At 42.2% G+C, this 16,770-nt stretch overlaps 1 protein-coding gene across 2 annotated transcripts in view; it reads left to right on the forward strand.

The window, feature by feature from the left end:
* Positions 1-16,770, forward strand: part of SYTL3 (synaptotagmin like 3) — a 592,394-nt gene that overhangs the window by 410,636 nt on the left and 164,988 nt on the right. For both annotated transcript variants that reach the window (XM_078649127.1, XM_078649128.1), the window contains 3 exons: positions 1,674-1,852; positions 5,578-5,680; positions 9,731-9,901. In XM_078649127.1, the coding sequence (XP_078505253.1) occupies positions 1,674-1,852; positions 5,578-5,680; positions 9,731-9,901 (453 nt within the window). The remainder of the gene's footprint in view (positions 1-1,673; positions 1,853-5,577; positions 5,681-9,730; positions 9,902-16,770) is intronic.

The raw sequence follows: 16,770 nt of genomic DNA on the forward strand, positions 1-16,770 counted from the left end.
CATGTGTGCCATTGTGAGCCTCTCCACCCATCCCCCCAGTACCTGGTGGTCACTCACCCTGTTGCGGTTGTGTTGTGTCCTGTCGGGCAGTGTCCGTTCCCCCGACTCCGGACACAGTTGCCACACTGATGACGGTTGACACCAGCTCCTCCATGTTATCCAGCTCCAGCTGTGGTGCTGGGCTCCCACCTCCAGTCTGCATTGCGGCCTTCTGGTTGGCTGCAAGTTCCTCCTTGGTCTTCCGCTTGATGTCAATCCATCGCCTCTTGGCCTCGTCCATTGACCTCTTGTGCTCTCCGACGTCATTCACCTTGTCCACGATGTCCCACCATATCCCATTTTTGGTGCCCAATGACACGCTGGAGGTGACAAACAGTTGTTGATGGTGTTCCATCACCTCCTTGATCAGGATCCTGTTTTCCTGCGGACTGAACTTCGTCTTCCTCTTGTCCTTGCCCTTCCCTGTCCCGAGGTCCCAGGCTGGTCGTCCGGGGCGCTTGTGGGGTTGCGCTTGTCGTCTGCGCCTGCTCCGGCTGCCTCCATGATGCTTGGGTGTTGGTCAGTTTGTGTTTGTGTGTTTATTCTACTTTTATAGTGATTTTTCCCACCTGCCATGTGTGTATTGCAGGCCTGGCACTGCTTATTGCTGAATTCCTCATCGGGCTTTAGCCCATCGCATGTTTTTTCGCGTTGAGGTTTGTGTTTTTATCTCGGTTGCGGTGGTTGTATTGCGGACATTGGCCGCGGTTTCCACGGACTATTGCATCGTACCGCCGTGTTGTGAATTCCACTTTAACACAGGGTTATTTTCCCCGATGGGTTGCGATGTGTAAAGTTGCGTTAGCATTTTTTGGTGCTGTTTAGCACACGTTCTTGTGAATATACCCCTAAGTGTTTAGGGAATCTTTTAAACAATATTTGACAAGTGAAATGATTTCAGGATGTGCCACGCGTTTCTGACCAGAAGCTCGAGTACCCATGAATTTCTTAGAGTAGTTTGAATCGAAGTACTGGATTTGATATTTCTGAGTGTGATGTTTTTGAATTTTGAACACAACAAATACGTAATTTCTCATGTTTCCACACTGGAGGTTTCGTCTTCTGAATTTAAAAGACTACAACATCAAAGGCTCCGTATTTCTTTCTTTTTTTCTTTCGTTATTTCTTTATTTAAGCAGCATTAGCATTTCAATTAAAAAAGTTGCAATATGTAGCTTAATGATGGTGAGGTGGTTAACAGAAAAAATGAAATTCAACATTTACAGTATCACTCAATCATTTAATCAAGAATTTATAAAGCACAAGTATTCATCATAGTGTCATGGCGCTAAATAAAATGCAACCATGGAATAACATGGAATATAGAATAATGTTGCTGGTATTGGTGTGGTAGAGATCACTGCAGAATACAGCATTTTCAAAAATAATGGCATTTTTATAACCATTCAGGTAGGAAATATACATATATCATTAGCATGGTGATTGGGGAGTAATCAACTTGCATCTTTCAAGGAATAATCGGTGTCATTTCAGTTCAGTTTTAACATAAAGTTAGCATCTTGATGAAGAGTAGAAAACATGTTTTTCCTGAATGCTCTTAAATTATATTAGAATTTTGATTTTCTAGTTTTATAATTCAAAGTTTGGATTTTTATGTCTCTCCCCCTTTTCAGGGCAGTGAATGCAGTATCTCCAGCACGTGTAGCGATGGAGGAAACTTTGACAACACCGTCGTCACTGGAGAAATAGAACTGTCAATTAAATTCAACTTCAAAACCAGTAATTTAGAAATATGCATTAAGGCATGCAAGAATCTAGCGTATGGTGACGAGAAAAAGAAAAGATGTAACCCGTAAGTATGTCAAAAACAGGAGCTAAATCATAAATGCCTATATTTCTATAGTTTGTCTTTTATATCAGGATTTGGGGAATGGAGGTAAAATAGGCGTAAAAGACCAAGGACCGTACAATGAATTTGGCAGGTTGGATACACTTGTTAAAATGAGGTTAATATCCTGTTCACTATATTACAAATGCTATTGACTATATTGAACTTGTAATACAGCTGACGGGACATCCACCACTTTTGTGACAGAGTATCTTGTCCACCAAACACTAAATAAGGCACTAAGTTGATTTTTGTTTGATTAGGCGCATATTTTTAAACCTTTATCCATTATTTACATGTGTTGCAAGCATGAAATTAGCTTTTGTCAGGAAGGAGAATGCAGTGAAGAAAAAAGTGATTGTGAAATTCTCCAAATGTGATCCATGTCTCTGCCCTTATCTAATATATAGGCTTAAAACAAAAAATCCCCTAGTGTTCTCTTTATGTGCATACAATTCAACAATCACCTCTAGCAATTGTTCAACATTCACATTTACTTCAATCCAGCAACAATGTAATTCAAAAGGGCAAGTGTGAAAAAAGAAAGATAAAAGATCAACTATTTTATTAGTACCATATATTAAAAAAATGTTTCTTTAAAAAAAAAAAAATCTAATATATATACATAGCTAGTCACAGAATTTTAAAAGTGGTACATTTCACTCAACAAGTTGTAGTATTGATGCCCAACAATAAAATATCACAGAAGCATCCAGTCACTGTATTGTTTACAATGCAATTTCTGTTACTTATTTTTTAACTTCAAAGGCAGAAAGCTAGCGTGCGGCTGTTTCCATCTTTTTCCCTCCTCCTCACTGATATGAAAAATTTCAAGAGCAAGAGAAGCCTGTGATACTTTGTTATTTTATGTACTTCCACAGACATGAGTGCTCCCATTAGGTAACAATGTAACACATGCCTCTGCCACTTGAAATATGAAAGAGAACAGCAGAGAGGGAGAGAGAGAGAGAGAGAGAGAGAGAGAGAGAGAGAGAGAGAGAGAGAGAGAGAGAGAGAGAGAGAGAGAGAAAGATTGTGACTGCCATCTGCTATTTTTCTGATGTTAATGTCGATACAAATAACAGAAATTATATTTAAAAAATATTACGAATAACATTTTTTGGGAATTTTGCATTACAGGCCGATTAATGCTCAAAACACTTCCTCTTTAAAAACCTATATTGTAAGTCAGCATATAGTATGTTTTTTGTTTAGTACTTACAAAATGGTGTGCTGGATACACCAGTGTATACAATTGCATTGTCTGCTCATCAATGTGAAAGTATGCTGAGAGAAAAAATCTATTTCCTTGGTTGGGCTTGACAGAAAACACAATCAAAATCAGTGTATGTGTAGGGGGCGGAGCTTCTCTAAAAGTTGGCAACTGTCCTTTTTTTAAATGGCCTAAATATACATTAGGTAGATATATGCGTGTGTAACTGTTTATGCTTGTGAGTCCTGAAAAACTGAGACTGTGGCATCTTCCAATGAGTATTCTGGAATTCTTTGACTTATAAAAAAAAATCGTATATCTATCTGTACAGCTGTCTACTTAGTTGTAAATGCACAGGTGTTGACTGACAACGTTTTGCTGAACCACGCCCTTATGGCCCACAGAGCAATATCCATCAAACATTTTCAGTTACACTACTGCTGAGAAATATGAGCTCTCATCCCCCTCGGCCCAGCCATTAAATGGTGGGTGGCGTGGAGCCCACCCAAGTCACCCACTGTGTGTTTGTTTCCCTCCCCCAAAATACCAGCAGCATATACATACACACACACACAGTCAGAGCATTGTGAAGGGCATGCACTGAGATGCAATAATTGCCTTAGTGCATTGAAGATTTGTGCTGTCCCCACACGTTTTGCTTTTTCCATGCAGACTTCCGCATGTAAGTGTGTGGTACCAGCAGCGTTTTACAGTCGTATATTTATGTGATACAATGTGGAATTATTGTATATACACATCAGAACTACTGTATTAGAAATGTTAAATATGTCACATGTGCATAATTTTGGTTCCACACATTTCAACCTTTTCGAGGTACTGTACATACATGGGGGAAATCATGAAAAAGTCTGTAGGCATGATTCACAAAGTTTTTTCTATGTTTACGTCATATTATTAACTTAGGTGTGATTGAAACTTGAGTTTCAGGACTTGGAGCACTTATTCATGAACCATAGTTGTTGAAGCGTTAGCTTAATTGTCAGAGTGGGCATGGTCTGAATCTCCAACCACTGGCATAACGAAACTTGAGGGGACCACCCTGCTAGGGTCGTAGAGGGACCGCCTCCGGACTCAATCAATGTCTCCTGGCCAGAGTAATATGTTGAGGGGTCCCCCTGGAACTCCTCCCCCTCTGCACCCTGGGGGCTGCAGGGGGCCTGTGTTGCACCACGGTCCTCAACTTTTGTCAGCTTGAGCTTTTATTCATCAGTAATAGTAATTTGTTGTACCAAAGTCTACATCCTTTCAGCGTGTGTTTGAACTAGCATCCGTAAATCCACGCAAGCTGTATGTGCTTTAATGCTCTAACAATTGTAATACTAAGCGCTTTGCAGCATGAAAGTTGCTGATCACTGAGAATGGCTCAATTTACACCCAACAGCTTTCCGTAAAAAAATACCTACCTGGCGTAAATACTAACTACTGTGAAATTGTATCCCACAACATCACACAATTACAAAATAGTTAACGCTACGCTAGGGGTGGGGAATGCTAGGGTCAAGACATGGTTTGCTGTGAGAGCTTGATAAAACTGACAGACTACTGCGTTTGTTGACATTCACAAACTTCTCGTATGATCCTTTCCCACACTGGAACTGGTTGTAGATTTACTTCACCAAAGAGTGATGCCCCTTCCAGGGTGAAAATAGGAATACACCATACCTCGCTTTTGCAGTGGTCTCTACGAGTTCCAGACATACTATTGAGAATGTGTGTAAATTCCCAAAAGATGTACCTTTGCCCTTGTGCATATGAGTACATTACTTGTGCAAAAGTACAACTTTTTTTGTGACTCATGTCCTCAAAATCCAGGAGGGAAGCGGATGGCTATTGGAGCCGCCATGGTGGTTGGAATGCACAGAGAGGTACACTTTCTGGGATCTGGTAGATGTTGCTGAGGAGCTCCGCCTTGGTTGCTTTTTTTTTTGCTTGTGTACTTTCAGTAAGTTTATTGCTCTTCTCCTGGTCCTCATGTTGTATTAAAGATCTCCAGCCCGACAAAATGTGTGGATTGTCCAGAGATCACTGTTGTGAGCTATTGTTCGGAGGAAATGGTGTTCAGATTGATATGAGATGCTATACAGTTTCTGGGGGAAAACAAAAAATATAAGACAAATTACATTTTTGTATTACATTTGCTGTGTATGTGTGTAGTTTTTGTAACTGTGTGTCAAAGTGTCTGTGTTAGAACAATGGATCCCTACATTATGTGAAAGGTGCATCTAGTCAGCCATGTCGTGGTGTGCTGTAGGAGATGAAGAAATACATTTTGTTATCAAATGCATTGTTTAATCCCAACATCTAATAATTGTCTCCCTCTACCTCCCTCAATCTGTCTCTTACGCTTGCTCTCGCACTCTTTTCCTGTCGTTCTCTCTTTCTCCCTCTTTCTTTCTCTGTTTCACACTCTTTCTCATTCTCTCTGTCTCTCTCTCTCTCATGCTCACCTTCCTAGGTATGTAAAGATATACTTGCTTCCTGACAAATCTCCCCAGAGTAAACAGAAGACAAGTCTAAAAAAGAACACAGTGGACCCATCCTTCTATGAAATCTTAAAGGTACACATCCAGAGTTGGATTGTGTGAATACTTTCTGGGATAGAACGGTTGAATGACACAATGCTATTTCTAAGAAATGACTTGAAGCCGAAACATTTCTTATGAAACCACCACATTGGCCCAGGACAAAACACATTTATTTTTCTTTAGCTTGACACATTCGTCACTTTATTTCACGTCAATGTATAAGGGAAGGTCAAGTGATTCTGTTGGCACATCTTTTCTTTGTAATTATGGATTTACCACACTAGACATATAATCCATCATCTCCCACATAATTTGCAGAGACTAACTGGTCACATGTCAGTCGGTGATTGCTTTATTCTGGCATTAGAATGGTACTAAGTAGGTGAAACCTCTTGACCAGACAGTATTTATGTGTGTAATAGTGACTTAATATGGTATTTATTCTGGCACAGAATGTTCCCTATTATAGCACATACTATCCCTTTTCTTACTACATAATTTGGTCAACACTGGCAGATAATTCGATTCTCCAGTACCGCATAATTTGAGTGGCCCTGGCTGTGGATCAGTTAAAGAGCTTGTTATCTGTGTGCTGACTCTACCCATGCCTCTGAGAGTCACACGAAAAGAGAAGGACTGAGGAAGCCGAGTCCCACCTGGCTCTGCTCCCACCATGTTGCAGAATGGAGCCAGTTTGCGCACGTCTCCACAGTCACTGCTTGAGTTCCCCGAAGGGTGAGAAGCCTTGTTGAGGTCAGAAGGGCAGGAAACATTTTGTCTTCCACTCCTGATGTTCTTTGTCCCCTCTGGCTCACTTCAGCAGACAGATTGAAGGGCATCTTGACCCCAGGGTGAAGAGGTGTGGTTCAAACATCAAGGAGCCAACATCTTCCGAGCCCCAAATCGAGGCCATAGATCAAAAGATTGCACTGTTACCCCTGGTTCCCAGGTTGGCAGAGTGAGGGCATCATACACCATCAGTGTTCGGAGCCTGCCTGGCCAACAAGGTGAGAGGAGTCTCCAACATCTTCTGTTGGCCATGCAAGTCAGTGAGGGAGCAGTGACCCGCTCATGGAGCAATATGTACTTCTTCTGCACCAGACCTGCTAGGAAGACTCATATTTAGGTCCAGGGCAGCTCCTTCTTTCAGGAAGGGACCCAGCAGCTTTTCAAGGTGGTGGTCTGCGTAGGTTGTCTCAACTTTTCACCTCATCTTAATCTTGAACATGTGGAAATGGCGTTGTGTGTTCTGGAACGATCCTCCTTTGCTATGTCACCCTCCGGACATCACCAAAACACTAGTCTTCCCAGAAGACAGGGGCTCCCTGTGGTAAACTTGGTAACCACCGTTCCCAGCTTCTCTTTATTCACAGGGATAGGCTGTCTCCTCTGGGGAAGCATCTTTTATCATGCAGTCTAAACAACGCACTGCCTTTTTACCGCGGGCACTACAACGAACACGTCATTACCATGTGTTTCTTCAGCACACAAGTCATTACAACGACTTCCTTTGGGGACGCTTTGTTGGACTGGTGTTGGATTTGAAGTCCAACACCTTCACTACCATTTCACAGACTTAAGGTGGAATACTAAATGATACTATTCCCTAAGGCAAGTTGTTGTAATGACTTGTGTGCTAAAGGAACGCATGGTAATGATGCGTTTGTAATAATGCCCGCATTGTAAAGGCATGAGTGGGTCCGTCATACAACCTCTCTTCTGAAATTCTGGCAATAGGATATCCTAAAGGGTCAAACATTCTTGTTGTTCCTGCTCTTCAAATTGCAGGCAGGGACCAGGTTTCTTCATACCCAATCTGTGCCACTAATGCCTGCAGACATGCATCTTCAAGGTATTCAATTCTACTGAAACAAAATGCCTGTAAGAATATTATTCCCCCCCACACACCGTGGGTGAGATCCCAAAGGAAAGCTCTTGCCCCTCACAAGGGGGAACAGACAATCCATCCTGGGGGCACTCCATCCGATCTCTGAGGAAGAACTAGAACTGTTGCTTAAGAACTTTGACTTTTGAAGGAGTTAGTGTGCTCAAATTGTGATTACTGTGTTTCCCTGACCTTGGCTCTACCCCCCTGCCATTTTCAGGAGACCAGCAAGCAATCTCTCACTATAGACACTGCATGGTTGTCAATCTACACAAGAAGCCCCTCAAACCTCTTATCACCCATTATTTTGAAAGTGCTACCTCACGATCCTCCAACCAGTACACAGTCTTAACATCTCACCCAGCATAGACTTTTTTGGGATCTCTAGTAATCAGACAGACTTACATCCTTGTATGATACAATCATGAACTTCAAACACTCTATATATCACTGGATACCTCCAGTGGCACTCCACAAGTTGCTTTTTGCGAAGCCTATTTCTCCCAGGCATAGGAAATATTCCTGTGCCGGAGTGTTTATTTTTTGCTCAGTATGTGTGTTGCATTTTATTGGCCAGTGTCCCGTTCAATCCCACACAAATCTTTTTGTTTGCTCACTGAACCTGTAGACGATATACACACACCTACATACATCCACACATCTCAACTGGAGACACTTGCAGTGGATCTGTCTTTCTAGGCTGAACTCAGGTTGCCTCTTTTCACTAGGTTAGTCAAGTTCAGGCAAGACTGAGCCAATTTAATGGATCATCACTAGGCCGCACATCAAGGTAGTACCAATCACTAGCACATTTCTTTTCTTACTGGAAGCCACACTGAACTATCAATGACTCTGAGAGTCAGGAAAGGTGGGCCAAGATTGACTATATGGATCACAGCAAAGTAGACCATAGCTCATACATGAGAGGCATCTCAGCATGAAGTTTCAGGACCCAATTTCTGCAAACACTAGAAGCCTTTACGTATGTGGTTGCCACTTTTCAGGAATTTAGACAGCAGAGACTCCTAATACCAGTCATGGATCCCGAGAAGCTGGCAAACCACTTTTGGGTGGAAGCTGGAAGTTCTCTTGAATACCCCGGCTGTAGACACAGGAAGATTCATTACCACTTATAGAGCATCAAGTCTATCTTTATTTAGTTCTCTACTTAAACACAACCATGGAGAATTTCTATAATCATTACTATGCCTGTGTGTGAGAGTTTTTTTTTGACGTATCTGAATCAGTCAAATCATTTTAATTGGGTTTTTTGGTATTCTCTCGTCCAAATGTTTATCATTGCATTTTTGTATAGTGTCTTTTAGGAAGTATGGAATGGCAGAATGCATAAAAGTAGATATGTTTTTATTTTATGTATGTTCATTTCATGATTGAAACGTTTGAACAAGGTGAAAATTCGATTTCTAATTGCATCTGAAGACAATGTTCATTCCTTCTATTTCTCGATTTTCTCAATTCAACCTAATTAGCTATATCACTCACATTGTACACAAAACTCATCCAACCTCGTTCAATCCACCAGGACTACACCCGCCCCAGTTCTAAGACAACTTTTGGAGGACACCACTTTCGTATCACACCACATGCAACAGCACATGGCTACAGCTGCCTCTTAACTGACTTCCAGTTGCAGCATCCCTCAGATACTGAGCGGTATTACCTTTTATCGTATTCTTTTGGGAGAACATCGTCCTTTCACACAAGAACATTGTCCTTTCACTCCAAACAATTGAATGCGACAAGTGGTCATGAGGTGCTTCCTGCCAGCGCACAGCCAAGTGATGGGTAGCACACATGCCTCAGCATTTGCCACATTTAGTGACAACATGCAGTCATTAGACACACTGAGGGACCACAAACCTCTAAATTGTCATTATGCATGCATAATACCCGTAAGATATATCACATCACTACGAGAGACTGAACATATGCCAATCCCTAGGATGCTCATTCAAGCTGTACCTGTAACAGGGATGCCTTTCCTGCGGTCTGGTGACCACGACAGAGAATGCGACCACATTCTCTCGCCCTTTTTCACTCTCTTCGTCATCCTGTCTTTCTTTCTGATGTTGATATGGACTATCCTAGTTCAGTTTACAGCATGGGGAATACAGTAGCCTATTGGGGAATGCCTTGTGTTTATTATCAGTTTTATTCAATTCCCTGTGATCTTACAGTACAGTATGGATTATTGCTTGCTGGAGACTCGAATGCTGCAGGTCTCTGTGTGGCACGCGGGGACGCTGAGGCGTAAAGTCTTCCTTGGAGAGGTGCTGATCCCGCTGGAGTCTTGGAACTTTGAAGACAATTCCTCACAGTCCTTCAGCTGGTACCAGCTGAAAGCACAGGCAAGTGCAAAGCACAGGTTCTTTTTGTTTCCAATGGTTTGACATTCACCCAGCCACATGCATATTTATATATTGAAATGTTGTGTAGCTTGGCAATGAACATTACATGCTTGTCGTTCTTACTGAACTTTCCTACTTGTAAATAACCCGGAAACCTATATGTGTGTTAGCCAGCATCGTTTCTTTCTCTTTCAGTAGTAAGCTGTTTTTTTCCGCTCAGTTTTATTTTTTATTGCGACCATGCAGGAATAGTGCTTTCTGTGCAGTTCCTTTTTTCACCCGTTTTTAAAGAGATTTTCTTTTCTTTTTATTTGGGGGATTTTTTTGTGTAAATTCCTTGTTTTTTTTCCTTTTAAATTTCGTTGGACTTCAATAAATCCTGCTCATTGAAGATCTTAATGAACGCACACAACACATGCCGTAACTCACTGCGTCCACCATGTTGTTCTTCTGTTATTTGTTTGTGTGTGTCTGTGCTATTGGCAAACTGGTGTTTTGTGCACAGCAGATGCCATGAATTATGGCGCGTGTTATGTGTGTTCATAACTGTAACTGGTGAATTTCAGTGGTTTTACACATTTGAGCCAGAACATCACTCTGTTTGCCCAAACCCTGCTGTATAATATCAGCTGCAGGCCCTGCTCCTAAACCTCATTACACATGGCTGAAGGTCATGCACAGAGGGTATAAGGCTTGCCCTGAGACTAGGTCCTGTGCAAACCCACCTGCCATTCAATCAATTCAAGGCCAGACAATTTAGGTGGCTTTGCTTGTGCTTTGATTTTACACTTCACGAAACTTGAAAGTCAGAATCAAATTGCCAGTTAGGCACAAAACTATAGTTAAATCCAGCACCTAAAATGGGTGTTGAGTCACACAGAATTTGAATTGTTTTTTCTGTGAAGGTCTTTTATTTTTTCAGGTGTCTGGGTACCCCTGCCCAGTGCCCTGGAGTCGCTCCTCTTTGTGGTTGGTTCCCCAGTGGCTGTGGATATTTTTTTTTTGCCAGCCCCAAACATTGGAGTAACTTGCACACCAAGTTCAATGCTTATAACTTTAAAATAATTATACCAATACCTAAAAATGAAATGGAATTAAACTACAACACATAATCAAACAAATTAGTAATACGATATCCCTAGTCGTCGTTGTCAAAGTGTTGCTGAAGGTAACGTGATATGTAATCTCATATGAATGATTATTTATAATATTTGTATTTTTTTTTTTGTCCTCATCTCTACCATGGTTGCATGCAGCCGAACTGTTGGAACAAGGGAGCAAGGACTTACAGTAATACCGGCGTGCTGCCTCAGTCATAAACTGGTATGGGTCGCAACAGGATCAGGAGGAGCCAACCGAACAGCTACAGCCTATACCATACCAAGCCCAGTGCCTTGTTGTCGGGTTGACGGCTACTTTACCATGAGCCAGTGACACCAATGCTTAAACCACTGTCGTATCTTATAAAGACCTATGTGGGATAGCAAGGAGATTATACCATGGCTAGGTAATCATCTGACTTGGGGAAAAAAATAATAATAAATAAACCCCAAGCAGCTAATTAGACCAATCAAATAAAAGCCAAAAAGTTATCTAATCTAATTCCCCAGCCCTGTCTAGGTCCGATTTCGATATTTGAGAAATTGATAGACACCAGTCATGGAGAGATGGAGGGGCGGCTTCTTTCCATCACTTACAGATTTCTCTGCGTGCCACCAACATGCAATAGAACAGAAGGTTGTTAGCTGGGCTCCGATTCTGATCCAAGATACCAAAGATAACTAGGCGAAGATCGATAACCACTGAAAAGCCCAGAGAAGATGTAAGTTTCTTGCTTATAGCGTCCCAGAATGATGACAAGTGGGGTCATTCAAAAAACATGTGCGCGTCGGAGGCTGATATTAAGCCGCAACGAGCGCAAGCCACCGGACCACCTGGGAAAAACTTAGACAGCCTCTGTGGAGAGTAGTATGCCCTGTGTAGAGTAAATAAGTGGTTTCTACGGAGCCACGCTGGTTTAACTAGGTCCCACAAAACAGTGCAAGATTTTATCCAAAGGTCATTCACATTCAGGCAAGGCAACATAGAACCCCAAAGTTGTTCGGGGAGAAAAAATTCCCCATCAATCTCTTCCAAGATTAGATTATACCATACAGCAATTTCTTTTGTAGCAGCTGGTTTATCCAGCAAGAGAGATTCCAATTGGCTACCTCCGCCCAGTGGGAAGTTATAAAGACGAGGGTTTTGGGTTGAGAGAGCTTGTGCCCAGCTTAATATTTGAAGATACTTAAATCTTGAAAAATTGGGACCTATTTTATTCACTAGATGTTCCCATGGAAGTAAAATCCCTTCCACAAATAAGTCCCCCCATGTGGATATTCCCGCCTCCTTCAATGGGATTGCTAGCGTATCGTTCACCCAGCCTGGGGCGTCGGGGAGACCCCATGTGGGTGATCTAATATTAAACCAGGCTTTAGCTAGACTCTGTAGTACCTTAAGTTTGACCTTTTTGAAGTATTTAGGATCGCCAAACTTAGATAAAAAACCCTACTGCCCAACTCCTTCGCCCTCCAACATGTCCGAGAACATCCTCCCTACTCCCTGATCTGATGGCATTTTTAATAACATGCGTGCATGTGATAGTTGGAATGCCCATGCGTATATTTGCAAGTCAGGCCCTGCCAGTCCCCCCTTTTCTCGTCGCCGCTTTATTTTTTTAAAAGCAATCCTTACATTCTTTTTTTTCCAAATGAATGAAGTAATGTCCACCTGTAGTTTAGCCAAGGAAGATCTATCAAAATAGAGTGGAATCGTATTAAATAAGAAGGACAATTTAGGTAAGATGGACATTTTTACCAGATTTGCACGGCCCAGAAACGACAAGGGGAGGTGCCCCCAGGAACCCAATAATTTCCGGCACTCTTTAGTGACTACAGAGAGATTGGTAGAAGCAATAAAATTGATATCTTTGACAATTTTTAACCCCAGATATCTTAAGCTTGTAATGGGCTGCTCATTTAATCCAGTTACGTCACTATTCCACACCATTATTTCAATTTTTGAGGCATTTACCTTATACCCCAAGACTTTCCCGAATTCGAGGGCAAGCTTAATGGCAGCAGGGAATGCGGTTCTGATATCTGAGGATATAATCATGACATCGTCCGCATACAGGGCCACCCTCCTTTCCCAAGCTTAATACTTAAAGGGCTTGATGATGTTATTATCTCTTAATTTTTGAGCGAAGGGCTCGATATAAAGATCAAAAAGCAATGGGGATAAAGGGCAGCCCTGTCGTGTTCCTCTTGTGACATTAAAAGGTTCGGACAATCCACCATTAACCAGAACAGATGCCGACGGACTATGATAGAGTAGTTTCACAGCTCCGCAGAAGCGCTCACCCACGTTGAACTTAGCCAAGGCCCCCGACAGGTACAACCAGTTGACCCTGTCGAAAGCCTTGGTGGCATCCAACGTGAGACTAGCAAGCGGCAGAGAGTTGGTAGTAGCCATATCTATGGCTCCTATCAAGTCATACGTCAATTCGAAGAGCTGACGATCCCTGACAAAGCCCTTCTGGTTAGGATGTAAGATATCTGGAGCAACCTTACCCAATCTCTTAGCCAAGAGTGACGCAAAGATTTTATAATCGGCGTTGAGAATGGATATAGGACGATACGACCCACAATCAGTTGGGAGCCTTACCCAGTTTAGGAATCAATGTGATAGACGCGTTGTTCCAGGATTTTGGCGGAAGGGCCCCTTCCTGCAATATTTGATTAAAAAGCCCAGTAAGGAAGGGAGAGATTTCACCTGCAAGGTTTTTGTAAATTTCAGCTGGGAGACCATCGGGGCCTGCAGCCTTGCCCCCCCTTGCTCCCACATATTGCAGACTCCACCTCTTCCTCTGTAACTACACTATCTAGGAAGGCTCTTTGCTCTGAAGATAGCGATGGTAGGGAGATGTCATTCAGCCACTCACCAATGCTTTCAGGGGAGATATTTTTATCCTCCTGGTAAATATTCTCAAAGAATTTTTTGAAGGCCATTCTGATTTCTACATCAGATGAGACGGTCCCTGAACTAGATGCAATTGAATCAATGTAATTCCGCGCCTGATCGGTTCTAGATTTCCAGGCCAGCAGTTTGCCGGCCCCCTCGCCAAATTCGAAATGGGCTAACTTACTAGCTTCCCATTTCTGAAGGATTCGCTGATTTAAAACAGAGGCGAATTGCATTTTAAGTTCCAACAGTTTCTCCTGTTTAACCAATGTAAGACTGGAAACATTACTGCAAGCATCTAGTTCCGCCTGTATTGTTAAGAGGTTGGCTTCAATAGACGCCACTTCTTGAGTAAACTGCCTCCTGCGGAAAACGATCTTATTCTTAATGAGTCCGCGCAGGAAGCACTTAAAAGCATCCCACATGGAGTCAGACCCTGCAGTGCCGATATTGACTCGCATAAATTCACGTGCCTCTAATTTGAGATATGAGACGTCGTCTGTTGATGAAAAGAAGGAGCGATCAAAAGACCACGATCTTTTAGGAACTTGCACAATACCAGCGAGATCTAGTACTACTGCGGAGTGATCAGACAGGCGAGAAGGTAGATAACTAACATTGGTTACAGAATCTGTCAGACTGCGACTAATTAAGAAAAAATCAATCCTGGATTGATGGTGATATTTAAGATTGCGAAACGAAAATCCAGGTAGCAGACCTGTCCTTGCCCGCCGGATGTCAGTATAACCATATTGATGCATACAGTTGAGTAAGAAAGCTCTAGACTTAGAAAGTATTTGTTGACGACTAGATGGAATTTTATCTAGAGCATAATCGAGCACGATGTTAAAATCCCCTGCTATAATAATAGGTTCTGGGAAGTGCAAAAGCTGAGAAAATAAAGCCTCCAAAGCTGAAGAGTCATCTCTATTGGGTCCATAATAACCTACTAACGTCAGGCGTGAACCCCCTATTTCTACTAAGGTGATTGCCCATCTATCCCCTGTATATACCAACTGCCTGATTAATCTGGTAGTGATCGTTTTTTTAAAAAGAATAGTCACACCTCTTACATTAAGCGATTGAGAAGTAGAAACTGATAAATCTATCCACCTATTCCTTTTTACCAAATCAAGAAGCTCAGCCTCAACTAAATGTGTCTCCTGGAGTATAATGACCTGCGCATCAGAATCCCGCAAATATTGTAAGATCCTATTTGCCCTTGGCTTGGTGCGCAGGCCATTAACATTCCAGGAGAGGATCCTGAGCTTACCCATAATCAATACACCGTCCACTACACCTATATCTATAAAAGAAAGACAAACAAACCTTGACTAAATCACTAGCCATAATCATAGGCGGTGGGATGATAAAATAATAAGTCAACAACCAAACCAAAGATGAGGAACAATTTTTACTTTTTTCACCAACCCCCTTCACCCACGTGCCCCCCCCTCCCATGAGGAACCCTAGTACTAACCAACCGGAACAACGCCGGTTAAGTGGTACTCCCTACCCTTTACTGAGCCCCCACAAAGCGCCACTTTCTGAATAGAGTGGAGCTAAAAAAAAACTTTCCTCTTTTTTTTTAACTCTCCTGTTATTATATTTTTTTCTTTTTTTGGTACATTATCACTCACATACAATTTTTCTACTTATTCTATTATGGTTTTTTTCTTTATTTTTATTAGCACTTCTCTTTTTTTTTTTTCTTTTTTCCCACCCCCCCTTACTTCCTTTTTTTTTTCTCTCCATCCCCTACTTTGATCTGCTTGTTTGAGCAAGAACCAAATGGTATTAGAAAGCAAGAAGCAGGAATATTTCCCCATCTGCAGATCAGATCCACTGGTTCCTTTACATTAAATTTTTACTTTCACCCTACGTCGCCCTATGTCACACTTAATAGGGGGGGGGGGGATTTGAGAAAGAAGGAGTGAGAGCCATAGAGAAATTATGCAGCCCTAGAATCCCAAAATCCTAAAAGCCAGGGACCCACCTCAATAACACACACCACTCAACCTGAAACTGAGCCAGAGCCAGAGGCAGGACCTTCCTTGGCACCCCCAAAGGACATCAATAGATCACCAGCCGCCTGTACTGAGCAAATGTTAAACATTTTGTTATTAAGCATTATTTTCAAGGCAGGCAGGAAACCCCATTTGGACCGATGCGCCAAGCTTCCTGAACGCCTCCATTCTCCTACCTAGCTCCCATTGTTTCTCAAGGGTAGCCCCCGATAGATCAGATCGTATTTGGAAGGTGAAGCCTACTCCTGCTAGAGATTTTTGTTTAAGAGCAAGGTTGAGGATATGTTCTTTTAGTGAGTATGTGTGAAAATTCACAAGGATCTTTCTTGGCTTTGTTCGTTGCGGATTCCGCCTGAATGGCTCTCTGTGGATTCGTTGTATGTCGGTTGCTAAATCCTCTTCAGATTGTTCCAATTTTAAAGAGCTTCTCAGAAGTGTAATAATGTAGCGTTTATTTCAGATCCCTTGCTACCCTCAGGCACATTTAGTATACGGATATTGCTGCGTCTTGCGTTATTTTCAAGAACTTCCATTCTTTCTGCCATTACAGTGTCAACTCTCTTTAATTTCTCGATTTCCTCTTTAGCATTATCAAGGTGAACCGACATGCATGCCACAGATTCAGCCAAGACTCCTGTTCTTGAGAAGAGGCCGTCAATCTTTGCATCTAAAGACTCACAGTAGCTTCTTATTTCGCGTTGGATTACTGCAGACTCATCGAAGCCCCTTTTAATATCAGCCGACAGCGTAGAAAACATGAGCTTGAAAGAGGAGACTGGAAAGTTTGAGGATGTTTCAGAGGTAAGGGCTAGAGGGTCCGGAAGGGTGCCACTGTTAGAG

Source organism: Lissotriton helveticus, chromosome 6 (assembly GCF_964261635.1).
Source record: "Lissotriton helveticus chromosome 6, aLisHel1.1, whole genome shotgun sequence".
NCBI lineage: Eukaryota > Metazoa > Chordata > Amphibia > Caudata > Salamandridae > Lissotriton > Lissotriton helveticus.